The 20,988-nt window shown below is 43.7% G+C and overlaps 1 protein-coding gene and 1 long non-coding RNA gene across 3 annotated transcripts in view; one reads left to right on the top strand and one right to left on the bottom strand.

The window, feature by feature from the left end:
- Window positions 1–20,534, top strand: part of wnk3 (WNK lysine deficient protein kinase 3) — a 74,446-nt gene extending 53,912 nt beyond the window's left edge. The window contains exons 16-25 of one of the 2 annotated variants that reach the window (XM_021565830.3): window positions 2,072–2,120; window positions 4,693–4,854; window positions 5,247–7,408; window positions 7,670–7,922; window positions 14,869–14,957; window positions 15,190–15,542; window positions 15,858–16,084; window positions 16,273–16,368; window positions 16,448–16,623; window positions 16,809–20,534. In XM_021565830.3, coding sequence (XP_021421505.3) covers window positions 2,072–2,120; window positions 4,693–4,854; window positions 5,247–7,408; window positions 7,670–7,922; window positions 14,869–14,957; window positions 15,190–15,542; window positions 15,858–16,084; window positions 16,273–16,368; window positions 16,448–16,623; window positions 16,809–17,390 — 4,149 coding nt within the window. In that variant the 3' untranslated portion in view covers window positions 17,391–20,534. The remainder of the gene's footprint in view (window positions 1–2,071; window positions 2,121–4,692; window positions 4,855–5,246; window positions 7,409–7,669; window positions 7,923–14,868; window positions 14,958–15,189; window positions 15,543–15,857; window positions 16,085–16,272; window positions 16,369–16,447; window positions 16,624–16,808) is intronic. The other variant, XM_036946832.2, reaches the window with a different exon arrangement.
- LOC149976898 (uncharacterized) overlaps window positions 1–20,988 on the bottom strand; it is a 175,736-nt gene that overhangs the window by 97,591 nt on the left and 57,157 nt on the right. The window lies entirely within an intron of this gene.

Raw genomic sequence — 20,988 nt, forward strand, 5'->3', positions numbered from 1 at the left:
TTCTCAAAGTGGGTGCTGTGGAGGTACAGCAGGGGGTCCACATCCAGATAAATACACTGCATGACCAAAAGTATGCTCGTCGAACATCTCATTCCAAAATAATGGGCATTAATATGGAGTTGGTCCCTCCCCTTGCTGCTATAACAGCCTCCACTCTTCTGGGAAGGCTTTCCACTAGATGTTGGAACATTGATGCGGGGACTTGCTTCCATTCAGCCACGAGCATTAGTGAGGTCGGGCACCGATGTTGGGCGATTAGGACTGGCTCGCAGTTGGCGTTCCAATTCATCCCAAAGGTGTTGAGTGAGGTTTAGCTCAGGGCTCTTTGCAGCCCAGTCAAGTTCATCCACACTGATCTCGACAAACCATTTCATGGACCTTGCTTTGTGCACTTTTGCCACAAAGTTGGAAGCACAGAAGATTCTAGAATGTCATTGTATGCTGAAGCGTTTAGATTTCCCTTCACTTGAACTAAGGGGCCAAGCCTGAAACCATGAAAAACAGCCGCAGACCATTATTCCTCCTCCATCAAACCTTACAGTTGGCACTATGCATTGGGGCAAGTAGCATTCTTCTGGCATCCGCCAAACCCAGATTTGTCCGTCAGACTGCCAGATGGTGAAGCGTGATTCATTACGCCAGAGAACACATTTCCACTGCTCCAGAGTCCAATGGCGGCAAGCTTTACACCACTCCAGCCGACGCTTGGCATGTGTGGATTTCATGAAGCTCCCGATGAACAGTTATTGTGCTGACGTTTGCGTCCAGATTCAGTTTGGAATTTGGTAGTGAGTGTTGCAACCAAGGACAGACGATTGTTACACTCTTCAGCACTCTGCGGTCCAGTACAAGCCTACATACATACATACATACATACATACATACATACATACATACATACATACATACATGGTGGATAATTAGCTTCCCTACAGAAAAGACACTAACCTTCACACATTTAGATGGTGGGGTGGATGTGGGGCCAGAGACAGCAGGGGTTCAAACTGTAGAACGCAGTTCCGGCATTTTAATATAAAAATGTATTTTATCAAACAAAACTATGCTACCTTATATCTCTGGGATCCTCAGGATGACAAATCAGAGCAAGATTACTGAATGTAGTAAGTACATTATTTACCTTCAGAGGTGAATGTATCAAACCAGTTGCTGTGATAAAACGTTTTGTTGTTGTGCACTCTCCTCAAACAATAGCATGGTATTTTTTCACTAATGTTAGAGGTTAAGTTTTAAAACTGCAAAGTTTCTCTGCCTCATGGCAAAATATGTAGAATTGCATGATATTAGCTCCACAGCTGCAACAACAAAAAAAAATCCCTCTGCCCAATGACAAAATTTGTAGAATTGCAGGATATTCGCTTGAAAACAGCACATTTTTCTCTCTGATGCCAAGAGGCTGGCTTTTAAAATGTTCCTTCCCTGGACCTGAGACTTGGTTCCTCCAGCCATGCCAAAGTCATAAGTAAAACTTATTGTATGCTTTTTATTTAATTACATTTTTTAATCTCACTCGAGTTGTGTTCTGATTATGAGGGGGTCCCTGAAGAATTTGCTCTCACAAAAGGGGTCCTGGGCCCCTAAAAGTTTGAGAACCCCTGCCCTACATGGTCGAAAGTAGTACAATATAACGGGAATAGGATGCTTTTTGGGAAGCTGCTCCGATATCCTTATGTAATGTCTTTTAGGCTCCTTTCTACTCTTAATCTTTAGACATACAGTTTGAAACACTGAACCCAGTACAGCGTACAGCCAGGGGTAAAGCATGTCCTGATGTCCATAATATGGTGCCTTGAAAACGGGTCCATGTAAAGTACTGTCTGTCTGGTAATTTTATCTTACCGTTATGGAAACAATATGTCAGTAGCCATGTCCTATGTTTTGGTGAATGCTAAACCTTCAGAGAGCTAATGTAATGGTGTGTGGAGAACATACAGAGGCCCTTACCATAGCTAATGTAATGGAGCAACCATAGCTAATTGAAGTGATTACAATGTCATTCCGCCTGTATGTATGTTAACGTCGTCTGTTCTGTGTTTTCCTGTTGTCTGTCCAGACTGGATCTATGGAACAGCTGCATGTGAGCACTCCAACAGGCACAGCAAGTGAGTTACCCCTCCCTGGCTTTGTCCAAAATGGCAACTACAGTGCATTGGGAAAGTTTTCAAACCCCTTGACTTTTTCCAAATTTTGTTGCCTTATTCTAAAATGTATTAAAGTTTAGACATTTTTGCTAATGGAAAAAAACAAACAGAAATATCACATTTACATAGCATTCAGACCCTTTACTCAGTACTTTGTTGAAGCCCCTTTGGCAGTAATTAAAGCCTCAAGTCTTCTTGGGTAAATAAATTACACTCAAGCTCTGTCAGGTTGGCTGCACAGCTATTTTCAGGTCTCTCCAGAGAGGTTTGATTTGGTTCAAGTCCGGGCTTTGGCTGGGCCCTCAAGGACATTCAGAGACTTGTTACGAATCCCTTTGGAACTGCAGGAACAGTGAGAACTAATAACAACAGACAACCTAAATCTGGGGTGGGGTGGGGGGGGGGGGTCACTGATTGGCGACTGTTGACTGCCACCTGTGACTAGGGCAGAAGGAGAGAAAACAAATGCACATATCCTTAACACCACTCCTGTGTTGTGTTGGCTGACCTGAGCGCTCTAGAACAGGTTTTCATCACGGACCTCTGTACTTTGCTCCGTTCAGCTTTCACTCGATCCTGACTAGTCTCCCAGTCCCTGCCACTGAAAAACATCCCCACAGCATGATGCTGCCACCACCATGCTTCCCCGTAGGTAGAGATGGTATTGGCCATGTGATGAGCGGTGCCTGGTTTCCTTTATATAGACAGGTGTGTGCATTCCAAGTCATGTCCAATCAATTGAATTTACCACAGGTGGACTCCAATCAAGTTGTAGAAACATCTTAAGGATGATCAATGGAAACAGGATGCACCTGAGCTCAATTTCGACTCTCCATAGTAAAGGGTCTGAATACGTGCAAACATTTCTAAAAACATGTTTTCGCTTTGTCATTATCGGGTATTGTGTGTAGATTGATGAGGGCGAAAAAATTGTTTAAGCAGTTTTAGAATAAGGCTGTAACGTAACAAAATGTTGGAAAAAGTTTCCCTGTATAGAGCATAGTGCACTTCTTTTGACCAGATCCCTATGGACACTATATGGGGAATAGAATTCAATTTGGGACTCGCCCGTCCTCCGCCCCACTAGTCCTCCTATACTATATGAAGGTTAGATGGATAAGATCAAATAAATGCATAATTGTCCATTTATATTTTCGTAGTTGTATTTTATTGTTACAAACTTTTTACACAGTTTGATTGACATGATATACTACATCTCTCCAGCTTCAAGTGGACTATATGGTCATGGCATCTGGTGCTTTGCCAAATGGAGTAGGTTACTATTTTACAACATGATGTTAGATGGTTCCTCAGCCGGAAAGTAGTCCATGGGCAAGGAGATATTGTAATATCATCTTTAAGTAAATATGAAGTTGATTTCAGGTGATTTTGTTCACATGCACCTATCACTTTCATACATTTGTAGCTAGTTGTGGCTTAAGTTGAAGTTTGAAATGGTTGTTTAAGGAAAACATACCATGGATTACGATTTCTCCGGGCCCGAGACTCAATGAATACAGAAAAGAGCTGTTGTTTTTGAGAAAGTTCATATTTAAGTTGTTATTCAGCACTGTCATCACTTTGTTCAACAGTTTTATAAGCCATAAAATGCACCTTCACTCCTTCCAGTCACACTACAACCAGCACTGCAGCTGCAATCAACGAGTACAGCAAAGACTGTCAATAAACTTGCGTTGTTATTATTAGCGGCTTGTGTCTTTATAAATATCGAGGAATATTTCACTTACTCTGATCATAGGAATAACAACATGAATTGGTGCATGAGGCTGAAATAATGCTGCGTGACTTAAGTTTCGTTATTAACTGGAAGACTGTGTCCCCTTTTCTCAGTGGAGAGAGGGGGATGGTGAGTCTGGGGAGATTCAGCCTCACCACTGTTCCCTCCTTCCCCTCAGGCTGACCATCAGATGCAGGCCATCAGTCCAGTAAAAACAATCAACATATTATGCTCACTCAGCTGTGCCTCACAAGTAATACAACAAGTGATCTATTACCAGTGTGATCATATACCTACAATTTTGAAGTTTAATTTCAAAATGGTCTGGGAAGAACAACATTGGCAGGGCAACTCAATCATAGCCAATATGCAGTGATAATGTATTGGGCCTGTAGCCCACTGCACAAACCTCATTGCTACAGAACTGTTTTTAATTGGTTAATGTTGCATAGGCTTACATTTTTTAAATCATGTTACAAAAAAAATCTCAGCGGTAGATCTCGGCTTGCATTTTGACTTAGTGATCTTGACTCAGAAAAGGTTGGTGACCACTGATCTATGTGTTTATGAAGGCTTCATTAAGCCTTGAAAGTAAAGTTAGTTCATTCAAGTGGGACCTTTTCTATATTATTTCGCTCTCCATCTGCCAGTTGTGCAGCTCCTTGTGATATTCATTATTAATGATTCTGAATTATTTCTAAAATATCTATATAGGTTTTATAAAGTGTTTAAGGAAACCTTGAAAGTTGTAGTTAGTTTAAAGTGGGACTTTTTATATATTATTTTATGTTCCAGTGGACTGGGCGCCTCAGTCGTCTCCGGTGGGCAGATGGAGGTTCTTCATCAACCAGACCATCAGACACAGAGACTCCACGTCCAACCAGGGAGGAGCGTCCACCCCTCCACCTCTCTCGACCGGAGAGGTCAGGGTGCCCCAGTCTACAGACACTGACAGAGGTACAGTAACAGTATGATTGGGTCAATGAAAGACACACCTGGGCAGTAATCTAACACAGGGCAGCAATTCCCTTTTCACGCTACCAAGCCCACCCCGAAAACAGTAGGGGTTGAAATATTTTCTGAACTGTCCTGTGCAGTTAGTGTCCTGCTCCAAAGGTGGGCTATGCATTGTACAGAAAATGTTACAACCCCTTCTCCCATGTGCTGGTTTTAATATTGTCTCATTGCATTGTCTTTTCCAATGACTATGGTGGAAGCGTAACCTGGCCAGCGTAGTACGGCTGGGCTCGGCTTAGCTGTGTATGGTTCTGTCTGTCGAGTAACACCAACTAAACCTCTGTCCCTCCTCTCTCTGGTCTTGTGTGCTCTGATTGGTCAATGTACTTTAGAGGGGGGCGGAGGATCCCAGAGATCGGACTCCTCCTTCGCTGGAATGGTCTCCTCTCCTCCTCCCCGCTCCACGTCCACCCTGTGTGTCCCTGCCACCGCCTCCTCCCCCCCTGCCTCCGCCTCTACCGTTTCTGCCCCTGCCTCCATGTCTGCCCCCCCAGCCCCTGCTGCCCCCGCTCCTGACACGACGGCCTCTGCTGCCTCTGACAGTAGGGTTTCCGCCCTGACTTCTAGTCTCGCTAGTGCAGTTGTTGCCTCAGTCCCACACCCAGTCCCCGCTGCCTCGGCTAGGCTAGGCCTAGACCTGCAGGCTTCCATTAACCAAACTTCCAGTGCCACCACAGCAACATCCTCCATCCCAACCACCGCTGCCAACCTCCCAATCACTTCCATGGTAGCTGCTTCTGCCACCATCGCGCCCACTACCACCCCCTCTCCAACTGAAGCTCTGACCTCCCCAGCTACGAGTAGGGGCTCTATGGTGAGCCAGGGCGAAGGACCAAGCCTGGGTGATGTAGTAAAGGTGGCCACCCTAGGACAGTGTGTGTCTGGAGGGGACCACTCATCCACTGGCTCAATCCACCCACCAGTGGCTGTGGCTGCAGCCGTGGCCTCTCCTCCTGTTAGCCGTGCCGGTCTGGAGCAGCAGCAACACATTCTGCCTCAGATGCAGTGCACGGCAGCCCAGGTTCAGCCTCAGGTCCAGTTACAACAGCAACTCCAGACAGTGCAACAGGTACAGCAGCAGCAACCGCTCCTAGAACATCAGCAACAACAACACCTGAAGACTGTGCAACTCCAACAGGTACAGAAACAACAGCAAGAGTACCAAGAGCAGATACAACTGCAGCAGCAGAAGCAGCAACACGCGTTGCAACAATCTATTCAACAGTTGCAGATGCTGCAACAACATCAGCAGCAGTCTGAGGTACATTTGCATCCCCAGCTCAGTCACACAGAGCCGTTACAACAACAGTGTATGTCCCTGCAATCACAGACAGAGATGTTGCCGCTGGCACTACAACTACAGACTCAGCAAATGCCTGTCCAAATGCAGAACGCACAGTACAACACACAGTTACACATGCAACAGCTACACCAGTTGCCACCACCACAGCAAAAACAACCAGTCATTTCACAGCAACAGGCAGTGATTGAATTGCAGCCACAGCATCAGCAACAGTTAACTCTGCAACAAGCACTGCATATTCAGCAGCAACAGCAAATGCTCCAACAGCAACAACAACAGCAACAACAGCAGCAACAGCAGCAGCAGCAACAGCAGCTGTCAGTGAACCAACAGTATGTCCAACAACAATCAGTACAGCCACTAAACATGGCGCTGGTACAACAGCAGGCTCAACAACTCCCTCTAGAACAGACACAACAACTAGTACAGCAACAGCAGCAACAACAAAAACAACAAGAGGTTAACCCTCAGCAGCAGCAGGTGCCCCAGCAGGCTCCTCCCCAGAAGCAGACGTCATTACAACAGTCAGAGTGGAAGAGGTCTACAGAGGAGGACAGTGTGACAGAGGATATAGGCAGTCACTCTGCCCCTCTACATCCCTCCTCAGACTTATCTCTGCCCCTCAACATTAACACAACCTCCGATGCCCCCTTACCGCCCCTCTCCCTCACCCTGACCCCATCCCCAGTCCAACCATCCTCTGTGGCCGAGTCGGACAGCGAGGGCCCTCCCAAAATCGAGTTTGTAGACAACCGCATTAAGACTCTGGATGAAAAGCTGAGGAACTTGTTGTATCAGGAGTATAGTAGTGGGGCAGCTGTGACGGGGGGAGCTGCTGTGGCTTCTACCGCAGGTGCCACCGCAGTGTCAGCAGCCTCCACATCGGCAGGAGGGGATGAATCCTCGGAGCCGCACTCGCTCCAACCCTCCTCCTTCCCTCCTCCCGTGTTGTCATCCTCAGACACCTCTCCTCACTCTTCCTCCTCCACCACCTCCCGCTCCTCCTCCTCCTCCACCTCTCCTGACCTGGAAAGGGGGAGAGGAGTGGGGGAGGAGGCTCCACCAGCAAGCCCGGTGGAGCAGCAGCCCGGCCCGTCTCTCTCCTCCGCCTCCCTCGCTTCCTCCCTCCTTGCCTCCCCACACGGAGACTCGGCCGGGCCCCCGCCTATCCCTGGAGAACCCACTGTTTTTGTAAGTAAGGTCCACATATCTGGATGTTGAATTGAAACATTGAATAGTGTTTGATTGACTTTTACCTGAAACTTTATGTAAAGATCACTACTTCGATTGCCTTGTTCTTTTGAATGTCTTTTTCAATGCTACGGTTCTTGTTATGTAAGTTTATGATATTCCAGCATCTTTTTTTTTCTCTCCGAGTGTCTCAACCCCTGATTTTGGCAGCCACTCTTACCATGTCGCTATGTTACCTATCCCCTCCCCCTACCCCTCCAGGCTGCCCCCCCTCACTCTGACACCAGTACCCCAGGAGAAGTCACTACGTGGCCCGCAAATCTGCACCTCGTCCCCCTGGGCCCTGGATCGCCGCCACAGCACAATGCAGGAGGTGGATATTTTGGCCTAAACCTGACATGTCCTAGTATCAGAAATCCCGTTAGCAAGAAATCCTGGACTCGCAAATTCAAAAGCTGGGCTTGCAAACTGCGCCACTCCGCCAGCTTGTTCAAGAAGCCCAGAGTCCAGCAAGGTAGCGTGATCTTAGAGAGAGAGGGTGAATGGGATGTTGGTTGGTGGGGGTGTTTTATCTCAAATACAAATGGGTAGATACAGTATGTTTTGTGTAACCTAGTTGTGTTGTTTCTGATCATCTTTGACAGCAATTATTTGATTGTTTATTCTTTAACAAGTAATTAGTAACGGTAATTGTATCTATTGTAATGTTATTGTCTTTGTTGTATAGTACCATGTCGATGATATCACTACATGATACATTACTCGTTTGGATTTATTTGTTTTGGAGAATGGCTTTACTAAATTTATTTTGGCAATCTTTGTTTTGTTTGCATGGGGGATAACTCACCCTTGGCATGAGGCTGGAATAGTGGAAAGAAACATAGAGAAGAGGAGCCAGAGAAGGGGGGATGAGGGTAGGAAGGAAGGAGGGAAGAGACGGGCATCATCAGGAGGGTGATATGTCCGTGGTGCAGATGAGCTTACTACTGTAACTCTGGAGATGCACGTGGATCTGCAGCCCCTGAGCTAGGATGCCCACCACAGCCCCGCCCCACCCTCTGCTCTGTAGGCCACTGCCCAGTCAGTGCCAACACACCAAACACTGCCCTCACCACACCAACCACCCCACCTGCTGGCACAGAGTAGCTAAGAGCACCCCACACACACTTGCACATACACAACGGTTCAAGGACACACACATAATGCACACACACATAATGTACACACAAACACTCCCCTACGTATTTATTTGGACAGTGAAGCTCAAACTTTTAATTTTGCTCTATACTCCAGCATTTGAGATCAAATGTTTTATATGAGGCGACTGTACAGAATGTCACCTTTTTATTTGTATGAAAATAACCTCACATGGTGACGTACTGTCACCTCATAAAACATTTGATCTCAAATCGAAAATTCTGGACTACAGAGGCAAATGAAAAGTTTTAGGTTTGCTCTCCAAATAAATATGTAGGGGCGTGTACATACCATGCTTTCAGGGCTCACTTACATACCACGCTTTGAGGGCTCACTTACATACCACGCTTTGAGGGCTCACTTACATACCACGCTTTGAGGGCTCACAATCACACGTGGCACATGTCACGGCAATCACTGCATATGTATGCAGTACATTTAGATGCAATACATTCCTTAAAATACTTTCTACATGAGCCATTTGCTTTGTCAGTATGTTATGTATTGTATGTGATATCCTAGATTATGATGACAGTCATAATTTACTATACATTGTGCACATTGTACAGTACAGGGTTTAGAAGTAACTACAGTACCAGTCAAAGGTTTGGACACACCTACTCATTCCAGGGTTTTTCTTTATTTTTACTATTTTCTACATTGTAGAATAATAGTGACGATATCAAAACTATGAAATAACACATATGGAATAATGTAGTAACCAAAAAAGTGTTAAACAAATCAAAATATATTGTACATTTTAGATTCTTCAAAGTAGCCACCCGTTGCCTTGATGACAGTTTTTCACACTTTTGACTGGTACTGTATATACAGTGCCTTGCGAAAGTATTCGGCCCCCTTGAACTTTGCGACCTTTTGCCACATTTCAGGCTTCAAACATAAATATATAAATCTGTATTTTTTTGTGAAGAATCAACAACAAGTGGGACACAATCATGAAGTGGAACGACAGTTATTGGATATTTCAAACTTTTTTAACAAATCAAAAACTGAAAAATTGGGCGTGCAAAATTATTCAGCCCCTTTACTTTCAGTGCAGCAAACTCTCTCCAGAAGTTCAGTGAGGATCTCTGAATGATCCAATGTTGACCTAAATGACTAATGATGATAAATACAATCCACCTGTGTGTAATCAAGTCTCCGTATAAATGCACCTGCACTGTGATAGTCTCAGAGGTCCGTTAAAGCGCAGAGAGCATCATGAAGAACAAGGAACACACCAGGCAGGTGCGAGATACTGTTGTGAAGAAGTTTAAAGCCGGATTTGGATACAAAAATATTTCCCAAGCTTTAAACATCCCAAGGAGCACTGTGCAAGCGATAATATTGAAATGGAAGGAGTATCAGACCACTGCAAATCTACCAAGACCTGGCCGTCCCTCTAAACTTTCAGCTCATACAAGGAGAAGACTGATCAGAGATGCAGCCAAGAGGCCCATGATCACTCTGGATGAACTGCAGAGATCTACAGCTGAGGTGGGAGACTCTGTCCATAGGACAACAATCAGTCGTATATTGCACAAATCTGGCCTTTATGGAAGAGTGGCAAGAAGAAAGCCATTTCTTAAAGATATCCATAAAAAGTGTTGTTTATAGTTTGCCACAAGCCACCTGGGAGACACACCAAACATGTGGAAGAAGGTGCTCTGGTCAGATGAAACCAAAATTGAACTTTTTGGCAACAATGCAAAATGTTATGTTTGGCGTAAAAGCAACACAGCTGAACACAACATCCCCACTGTTAAACATGGTGGTGGCAGCATCATGGTTTGGGCTAAAATAGTGTACTTTATACCCCTTCTTCTCCCTATTTTTGCGATATTCAATTGGTAGTTACAGTGTTGTCCCATCGCTGCTACTCCTGTACGGACTCGGGGCCATGTAGTGATTTGATTTGAGAGGCGAAGGTCGAGAGCCATGTGTTCTCCGAAACACCAGCCTGCCAAGCCACACTGCATGCACCCAGCTGCCACAAGGAGTCGACGCTGGGCCATTTGTGCTTCACCTAATTGGTCTCCCGGTCACGGCCGGTTGCGACACAGCCCGGGATCGAACCTGGATTTTTAGTGATGCAGTGCCTTAGACCACTGTGCCACTCAGGAGGCCTGTAAGGAAACCTTAACGCTACAGTATATAATGACATTCTAGACAATTCTGTGCTTCCAACTTTGTGGCAACAGTTTGGGGGGAAGGCCCTTTCCTGTTTCAGAATGAAAATGCCCCTTGCACAAAGCGGTCCATACAGAAATGCTTTTTCAAGGTCGGTGTGGAAGATCTTGACTGGCCTGCACAGAATCCTGACCTCAACCCCATCGAACACCATTGGGATGAATTGGAACGCCGACTGCTAGCCAGTTCTAATCACCAAACATCAGTGCCCGACCTCACTAATGCTCTTGTGGCTGAATGTAAGCAAGTCCCCGCAGCAGTGTTCAAACATCTACTGGAAAGCCTTCCCAGAAGAGTGAAGGCTGTAATAGCAGCAAAGGGGGGGAACAACTCCATATGAATGCCTATGAGTTTGGAATGAGATGTTTGACGAGCAGGTGTCCACATACTTTTGGACATGTAGTGTATGTGCACTTGTTCTACATATGTGTGTATACAGTTGAAGTCAAAAGTTTACATACACTTAGGTTGGAGTCATTAAAACTCATTTTAAACCACTCCACAAATTTCTTGTTAACAAACTATAATTTTGGCAAGTCGGTTAGGACATCTACTTAGTGCATGACACAAGTCATTTTTCAAACAATTGTTTACAGACAGATTATTTAATTTACAGTTGAAGTTAGAAGTTTACATACATCTTATCCAAATACATTTAAACTCAGTTTATGACAATTCCTGACATTTATTCCTAATAAAAATTCCATGTGTTAGGTCAGTTAGGATCACTACTTTATTTTAAGAATGTGAAATGTCAGAATATTAGTAGAGAATTATTTATTTCAGCTTTTATTTCTTTCATCACATTCCCAGTGGGTCACAAGTTTACATACACTCAATTAGTATTTGGTAGCATTGCCTTTAAATTGTTCAACTTGGGTCAAACGTTTCAGGTAGCCTTCCACAAGCTTCCCACAATAAGTTGAGTGAATTTTGGTCCATTCCTCCTGACAGAGCTGGTGTAACTGAGTCAGGTTTGTAAGCCTCCTTGCTCGCACACGCTTTTTCAGTTCTGGCCACACATTTTCTATCAGATTGAGGTCAGGGCTTTGTGATTGCCTCTCCAATAATTTGACTTTTTTGTCTTTAAGCCATTTTGCCACAACTTTGTAAGTATGCTTGGGGTGATTTTCCATTTGGAAGACCCATTTGCGACCAAGCTTTAACTTCCTGACTGATGTGTTGAGATTTTGCTTCAGTATATACACAGAATTTTCCTTCCTCATGAGCCATCTATTTTGTGAAGTGCACCAGTCCCTCCTGCAGCAAAGCACCCCCACAACATGATGTTGCCACCCCCGTGCTTCACGGTTGGGATGGTGTTCTTCGGCTTGCAAGCCTCCCCCTTTTTCCTCCAAACATAATGATTGTCATTATGGCCAAACAGTTATAATTTGTTTTCATCAGACCAGAGGACATTTCTCCAAAAAGTACGATCTTTGTCCCCATGTGCAGTTGCAAACCGTAGTCTGGCTATTTTATGGCAGTTTTGGAGCAGTGGTCTCTTCCTTGCTGAGCGGCCTTTCAAGTTATGTCAATATAGGACTCGTTTTACTGTGGATATAGATACTTTTGTACCTGTTCCCTCCAGCATCTTCACAAGGTCCTTTGGTGTTGTTCTGGGATTGATTTGCACTTTTCGCACCAAAGTACGTTCATCTCTAGGAGACAGAACGAGTCTCCTTCCTGAGCGGTTTGACGGCTGTGTGGTCCCATGGTGTTTATACTTGAGTACTATTGTTTGTACAGATGACCGTGGTACCTTCAGTCGTTTGTAAATTGCTCCCAAGGATGAACCAGACTTGTGGAGGTCTACAATTGATTTTCCCATGATGTCAAGCAAAGAGGCACTGAGTTTGAAGGTAGGCCTGGAAAAACATCCACAGAGACACCTCCGATTGATTCAAATGATGTCAATTAGCCTAACAGAAGCTTCTAAAGCCATGACATCATTTTCTGGAATTTTACAATCTGTTTAATGGCACAGTCAACTTAGTGTATGTAAACTTCTGACCCACTGGAATTGTGATACAGTGAATTGCACAGTTGAAGTCGGAAGTTTACATACACTTAGGTTGGAGTCCTTCAAACTTGTTTTTCAACCACTCCACAAATTTCTTGAACCACTCCACAAATTTTTCCAACAATTGTTTACAGCCAGATTATTTCATTTATAATTTACAGTATCACAATTCCAGTTGGTCAGAAGTTTACAAACACTAAGTTGACTGTACCTTTAAACAGCTTGTAAAATTCCAGAAAATGATGTCATGGCTTTATAATATTTTATTAGGCTAATTTACATAATTTGAGTCAATTGGAGGTGTACCTGTAGATGTATTTCAAGGTCTACCTTAAAACTCAGTGCCTCTTGGGACCACGCAGCCGTCATACCGCTCAGGAAGGAGAAGCGTTCTGTCTCCTAGAGAGGAACATGCTTTGGTGCGAAAAGTACAAATCAATCCCAGAACAAACGTAAAGGACCTTGTAAAGATGCTGGAGGAAACAGGTACAAAAGTATCTATATCCACAGTAAAACGAGTCCTATATCGACATAACCTGAAAGGCCGCTCAGCAAGGAAGAAGCCACTGCTCCAAAACCACCATAAAAAAGCCAGACTACGGTTTGCAACTGCACATGGGGACAAAGATTATGTGGATATATTGAAGCAACATTTCAAGACAGGCAGGAAGTTATAGCTTGGTCGCAAATGGGTCTTCCAAATGGACAATGACCCCAAGCATGCTTCCAAAGTTGTGGCAAAATGGCTTAAGGACAACAAAGTCAATGTATTGGAGTGGCCATCAGAAAGCCCTGACCTCAATCCTATAGAAAATGTGTGGGCAGAACTAAAAAAGCATGTGCGAGCAAGGAGGCCTACAAACCTGACTCAGTTACACCAGCTCTGTCAGGAGGAAAGGGCCAAAATTCACTCAACTTATTGTATGATGCTTGTGGAAGGCTACCTGAAAAGTTTGACCCAAGTTAAACAATTTAATGGCAATGCTACCAAATACTAATTGAGTGAATGCAAACTTGTGACCCACTGGGAATGTGATGAAATAAATAAAAGCTGAAATAAATCATTCTCTAGTATTATTCTGACATTTCACATCCTTAAAATAAAGTGGTGATTCTAACTGACCTAAGACAGGGAATTTTTACTAGGATTAAATGTCAGGAATTGTGAAAAACTGAGTTGAAATGTATTTGGCTAAGGTGATGTACTATCATACATAATGTGTAAAACCATATCAGCAGCATTCATGCCAAGCTGTACATTTTTACATTGATATCTCAAATGATGCAACATATTCATATACACAAATTCTGTTTAGAAAACCCCCAGATATCATATACCACAAATTACATCACTTTTAATCTACATTGTGGATCAATTTATTCATCCAGATTGACATGTGATGTTTGTGTGTGGGGTCTGATATGGTACAGGTAGTGTGTGTGTGTGTGTGTGTGTGTGTGTGTGTGTATACTGTGTACAGTATACTGATGCATACATTCAACTAACTGACCCTTCCCTAAAATGCATTTCTATCTCATGTCTTTGATATGTGAATATTAATTACTGACTTACAGTATATACCAACCCTTCCCACACCCCATAACATGTTATGCTTATTTAAGCATGTTTTTACTGTAGATGTTATTTTTAAGTTATCTTTATCATTATGTTTTTATGCTTATTCCTGTCACTGTAAGAAAAGGACAGCAAAACATTATAAAAATGCTATAGTTTTCTAAATCAATGTAATGTCACACACGCATTCCCATGAACTGTAAGCTTGTCTACAATATAATACTTATTTGTGTAGTCACAGGGTTGCTGTCTGATAATGAAATGTAATGATCTTTAACTCTGTTTTTCTGTGTTTGTGGTGTCTGCGTCCACGTCTTATCCCTGTGCTTGTCGGTATACCCCTCTGTGTGTGCCTATGTCTGTACCTTGTCCTCACATCTGTATCTATACCTATGTGTGTCTCTGTCTCCGTGTCCTTGTCTCTGTCCTCCTCTCTCTCCCCCTGTTGTTTTTCATTCCCCCTCTTTTTACCAGACGGTCACTTTAGTGGCAGTCAGGCAGTCAGAGAGGAGAGAGAGGGGGCTTCCTCCAACCCTCCCCACTCACTCAAGGGACGATTTCAGGTACGAAACAGACTCTAGACACCTGTGTAGTTCTGAAAATAGCCTCACAGTGTACGAGAGGACACTACCAGTACTACCAGTACAGTACAGTACTACTACCAGGCCTATTAAATTATTTCAGATCTATTAAGTGTCTAGAACTTCCTGATAATCACTTCCTGGTTAAATATCAGAATGTGCTGGAGGAGGAACACACACAAACTTAATGACTCCCACTTTGTATTTTCCCCAGGTCACCCCAGTGCCCCAGCCCCCTGAGGCCTCTCCCCCCAAGGAGGCAGCCTGTGGTACGGGCAGCAGCCACAGGAATGTGGGGCGCTTCTCTGTGACCCAGACGGAGAACCAGAAAGAGGAGAAAGAACTGACGGACAGCTCCCCTGTGTCTCCTGACCTGGAGAGAGAGAGGAGGAGGACCCGAGGGAAGGAGGGAGAGAGGGAGGAGGGGAAGAGGACTCCAGCACTGAGCCACCCACCCCGAGGACATGGTCACGGGCATGGTCATTCTCCCCTGGGCAGTAGTGATGATGAGGAGAGTGAGATGGAGGATGAAGACCTGAGGAAGGAGCTGCACACGCTGAGAGAGAAGTGAGATGATACAATAGAATACCTTGTTTATTGGGAATTCATTTTGTGCAGTCAATGACCCATCTGGGAGACGGAGGAGAAAAAACGGTTCAGGGTTTATTTTCAGTATCATTCAACATGTTGATATTTCTTCTATTTTGACTGACCAATTTTTACTCTTTCTCCCACGCACCCACTCCCTCCCTGTCTACATTCTCAACATATGACTCTTCTCTCCTCAACTCTGTCGCTCTGCCATTAATGATCTCCCAAACCCCATTCTCTTCATGTCTCCGTCCTCCATTCCTCCCCCTGTATTTTACCTCTCTTCCCCAGGCACATCAAGGAGGTGGTGTCCCTCCACGCTCAGCAGAACAGAGAGCTCCAGGAGCTGTACAGACAGCTGCGCTCCCTCAAAGACCACCGGCAGACCCTGCCCCGCACCCCACCCTTCCCCTCAGGGTCCCCAGCCCTCTCCCCCCGCAGGCACAGGCCGGCCAAAGCCAAGCTCCGACCCAGACCCCACTCACACATGGACAACAATGGACTCGCTGGTCACCCCGGTAACCAATCTCTCTTTCTGGGTCTACTCTCTCTTTCAGACTTGATCTGTGTATTTCTCTCTCTCTCCCTCTGTCTTCTCTCTTTGACTTCTCGCTCTCTGTTTTATCTTTCCCTCTCTCTCTCCCGATCATCTCTCTCCCACTGAACGTGATATATGTGAAATCTGACTCTGTTGTCTTTGCTGAAGGTATACAACAGTCCAGTAGTTTCTCAGGGGGAGAACAGAGAAAACTGCCGCCATACTGCAACCCAGAACAAATCACCCTACTGACTACCAAAAGAGGTAATGGTTTCACCGAAACCTAACTCTTCCTCTGAGCAAGTAGTGTTTGATTGATTTTCTTCCCTTTATCTCTTCTCAGACCACAGTCCTCCCTCCCAGGGTGCCAGAAAGAGCATGTTCACAGATGACTTGCACAGACTGGTGGATGATTGGACGAAGGAGACAGTGGGTCCCGCCGCCCCCAAGCCCTCGCTCAATCAGATCAAGCAGATTCAGCAGGTGCAGGAGTTGGGAGGGTGGCCACAGGCCACAGAGGTAACGCACCAGGCCTCCTATACGTATATAGTGCATGTGTATTTATTGCCCATGTACTGTATTCCATTGCCAATGTATTGTGTACACGCTTGTACATTTTTGTACAATTCAGTGTATGACTGCAAGCTACCAAAAACCGTTGGGTGTCGTTATTGTGTGTCACATTAGTGATGTCTTCGTTCCAGGTGGCTCCTCCTGGTTGGTTCCCTGTGGCACCACTGAACCCCCAGGCCTCCCCAGCCCCCTCCAGCCTCACTGCTCCAGCCCCAGCTCAGTACACCACTGGGGGGAGCCAGTGGAGTGGGGTGGGGGGACCACCAGGACCACAACAACAACAAACACACATGCCTCCAGTCCCTCAGCTGCATCAAAGTTTACACCTCCAGCAAGCCCAGCCTACTCACCCATTACAGATACAACCCCTAATCCAGACTCCACTACTGTCTCAGTCCCTGTCTCCCGTAGAGCCACAGACAGGGCAACAACAGATACCCCAGCAGCCCCATTTAGGTGTAGGAACCCCACCCCCGAATCAGAATAAACCTCTGTTGCCTTCCCAGGTGTCTAGCAACAATGCGGTAGTGGAGCCCATAGACACTGGCGCTGCTCCTGCTGCTTCTGCCCCCGGTGGCTCCGGGGGGACATTGTGCTTCTGCTCCTCCTCCTCTTCCTCCTGCTCCTCCTCCTGCTCTGCTGCTGCTCGACCATCCAGTGCCAAACTTCACCCCACGCCCCCAACCTCCACTCTTCCTCTGGGACAGCAGTAAAAAGAAAATGAGAGGGGGGAAGAGTGAGTTAGATTAGGATGGAACAAGGGAAGTAGAAAAAAAGATGGAGATGATGGATGTGTAAAATCCACGTGGAAAGTTTGAGAGTGTGTATGTTATGAGAGGTAACGTCTGACAATGAGAAAATGGACGCCATTATATTTGTAAAGATGAGATGGGAAGTGAATGTGAGAGATGGTTGAGTCTATGTAGACAGAATATGTACAGACAGAGGGCAATATGGAACTCTTGGGGGGAGGGGGGGGGGGGGGGGGGGTCATGATATTGGTGTGTTTGAGATGTACAAAATTAGGTAATGTGTGTGTGTGTGTGTGTGTGTGTGTGTGTGTGTGTGTTTGTGTTGCCATTGATTTCCTCAGTACATATTCCTTGTGTATTTTGACACCAAGTAACAGTCATGTTATTTTTAAAATCCAACTAAGTTTGACCCAGAACTCTTCCTCCCAAGCTGAGACATGAAGGAACAGAAAACATTGACATATTTTTTTGTTGTTTTTATTTGTCAATGCTTACTTATATCGAAAAGGACTATGAATTGTAAAAGTGCAATTAGTAACTGTCATCTAAATTGTATCATCCTGTGATGTCATGATTTGTCTGTGGTGGCGTTTAACCAAATAATTTTGTAGAAGCACGTTGACAACAACCAACCAAACATTTACGCATTAACTGACATCTTACATGAGTATAGCACAAATGTTTCAACAGGATACCAATGAGATATAAAGCAGGTGCAACAACAGCATGTTACAGTAACACCACAGAGCATGGTAATAGTGGTGCTACCTGGCTATTATCACTACCACAATTCCACTAAGCACACTGTTGTACAGTCTAGTGCACGGGCAAGGCATGTACTTCGTGGATTATAATTTTTTACATTGATAAATGTGTGTCAATCAGTAGATTAAAAAAGATTTTAAATGACATGTTGAGTAACATGATTAAATTGTGATCAATATATGAATATGTTCAGTGAGCTTTCATTGAATAAACACTCATCAAAACACTAAGACTGCATGACCTTACGGCTACAATGTACCTTGACTTGCCTGCAATCTGCTTGCACTTGTGCTTATATTTCTCACGTCTGCTGTTGTGCACAACAACAAACTCTGAGGTAATTTATTGATCAGAAATAAATCTGTTTTATTTGAGCTAGAATCAATTTGTTTTAGGGAAATATTGAAATTCCTCAATACCAATTGCTACACTGCATATCAAAGGTGTCATACAAGGAAAACTGATAAGAAAACAAACTGCCAAGTAATTTTATGGAATGGGGAAACCAACTATATGGGCTGTCCTCATATTGCCTTTTAGAATGAATACTTTACTGTGTGTGTGTGTGACAGTTTTATTTTGTGTGACAAAAGCTTTGTAATATTGCTGCACTGCATCACAAATCGAATCCCCACTACTTCCATAAAAGCAGACTAACATTAGTTGTTACTGTACCAGATTGTTTACCTATAGAGCCCATCATGTATTGGTTCTGTCTCTCCTCAAGACGTCAAAGAAGTCAGTTAAGTGAGTGGCCCTCGGACCCATAAAGTCCATAGTTATACAGTGTGTCCCAAATGGCACCCTAATCTTGTAAAGTAGGGTACCATTTGGGACATGACTTTACGGCTCCCGAGTGGCGCATCTCTGTGCCAGAGGCGACACTACATACACCCTGGTTCGAATCCAGACTGTATCACAACCGGCCGTGATTGGGAGTCCCATAAGGCGGCGCACAATTGGCCCAGCGTGTCATTGTAAATAAGAATTTGTTCTTAACTGACTTGCCTAGTTAAATAAAGGTTCAATTCAAAAAGTGTCATTGAAAGAAAATGGTTTGTTAGACAGCATTGTGAGAGCCTTTTTCTGGATTTAAGTATTAGTGAACATTTTTGTCCTTAACAAGTTGTTTTACGTGTGAATTACTCTTTTGTAAATTCGACTAGAAGGATCTTTAACAGATCTGCATGCACACAGCAAAAGGTTTACTGACTTCCATTTCTCAACTTACTCCAGTGAGTGACAGGGATGCACATGGACAATGAGATACAGTACAATCATCATTGCATTTAGCTATACATATACATTTGACCATTGATAAATACATTTTCTGAAAGCTTACTTGGTACTATAAGTTTTATAGTTAAATCAGTATTTCTGTTTTTATTTAAATGTATAATGATAGAGAGTTTTTCCCACAGCAAAGAGGAGATGGTAGAGCATATGTGAAAGACTGCTTCATAGTGAGCTGAAAACTCACTAAAACTAATGAAAGTGGAAGGAGGAAAAACAAAACATTCATTTTGGGGAGCTAAAACAGTTGGTGCTTATAGTTGTTCACAAACTTAACACTTTATCAATTGCATATGAATATATAGTTTAACATAATGGTTTTCAGTATTTATGTTTTATTTTTATGAGACAACCCACATTTTCACAGTAAAATAGTTTAATATTATTAGTGGAGGGGAGGAAGTTACTGTGCTGTCAAGTCAATACTAACATGTTGACTATATGTCACAGCTTTGATGATATTCATGAAAAGGAAATGTGGAACTCGCCCTGATGTGTTACCAAAATGTAATCTAAAGGAAAAAAATATTATTTTTGTATTTTGAAATGGGGTTGTACAAAATGTAAAATCGTGTTCTTCTGATCAGTATTTTAAAATATATCTGAGGTTATCTGACACTAGAAAACGTTGCTTCTCATCTCTGTTGGAGTCCCCCCAGGATATATTATATTCCTCTCAGACTTTGTGTTGAAACAGAGTAATAGCTACATCATGTTTCAATTGTGAGAGGTTTTGTCAGTATGGTTCTAATCATAGAGATATACTGTATCAACTTGTTTTTATCTCTACGGAAACTTGATTCACTGGACAAACAATGAAACCTAGGCCTAGACTACCTTTAGGCCATTGGGCTCATCTAACACACACTTGTCCTGATATTACACCTGACTGAGAACCAATGATTTAGAAGGACATTTAAATACAAAAACCTATAAATAAAACGTATGTTTCTGGTGATTTAACCTCTGTAATATTGTAACTAATTCAATTGTTGATTTTATTTATGTTTTTGTAACTAATCAAAATAAATGGTGTTAAACATCAAACTGTTAATGGGCATTTTATTGCTTATTCTGTTGGACCCACACCTGTCTTCAATTTCACCAATCTTGTCATATGGTTGAAATAATTGATATACACTGAACAAAAATATAAACGCAACATGTAATGTGTTGGTCCCATCTTTCATGAGCTGAAATAAAAGATCCCAGAAATGTTCCATACACAAAAATATTTCTCTCAATTGTGCACACATTTGTTTAAATCCCTGTTAGTGAGCATTTATTTGCCAAGAAAATCCATCCACCTGAAAGGTGTGGCATATCAAGAAACTGATTAAACAGCATGATCATTACACAGGTGCACCTTGTGCTGGGGACAATAAAAGGCCACTGTAAAATGTGCAGTTTTGTCACAAGACACAATGCCACAGATGTCTCAAGTTTTGAAGTATTGTGCAATTGGCATGCTGACTGCAGGAATGGGCACCATAGCTGTTGC

Source organism: Oncorhynchus mykiss, chromosome 16 (genome assembly GCF_057628025.1).
Source record: "Oncorhynchus mykiss isolate SJ-2025 chromosome 16, ASM5762802v1, whole genome shotgun sequence".
In the NCBI taxonomy this organism is placed as follows: Eukaryota; Metazoa; Chordata; class Actinopteri; order Salmoniformes; family Salmonidae; genus Oncorhynchus; species Oncorhynchus mykiss.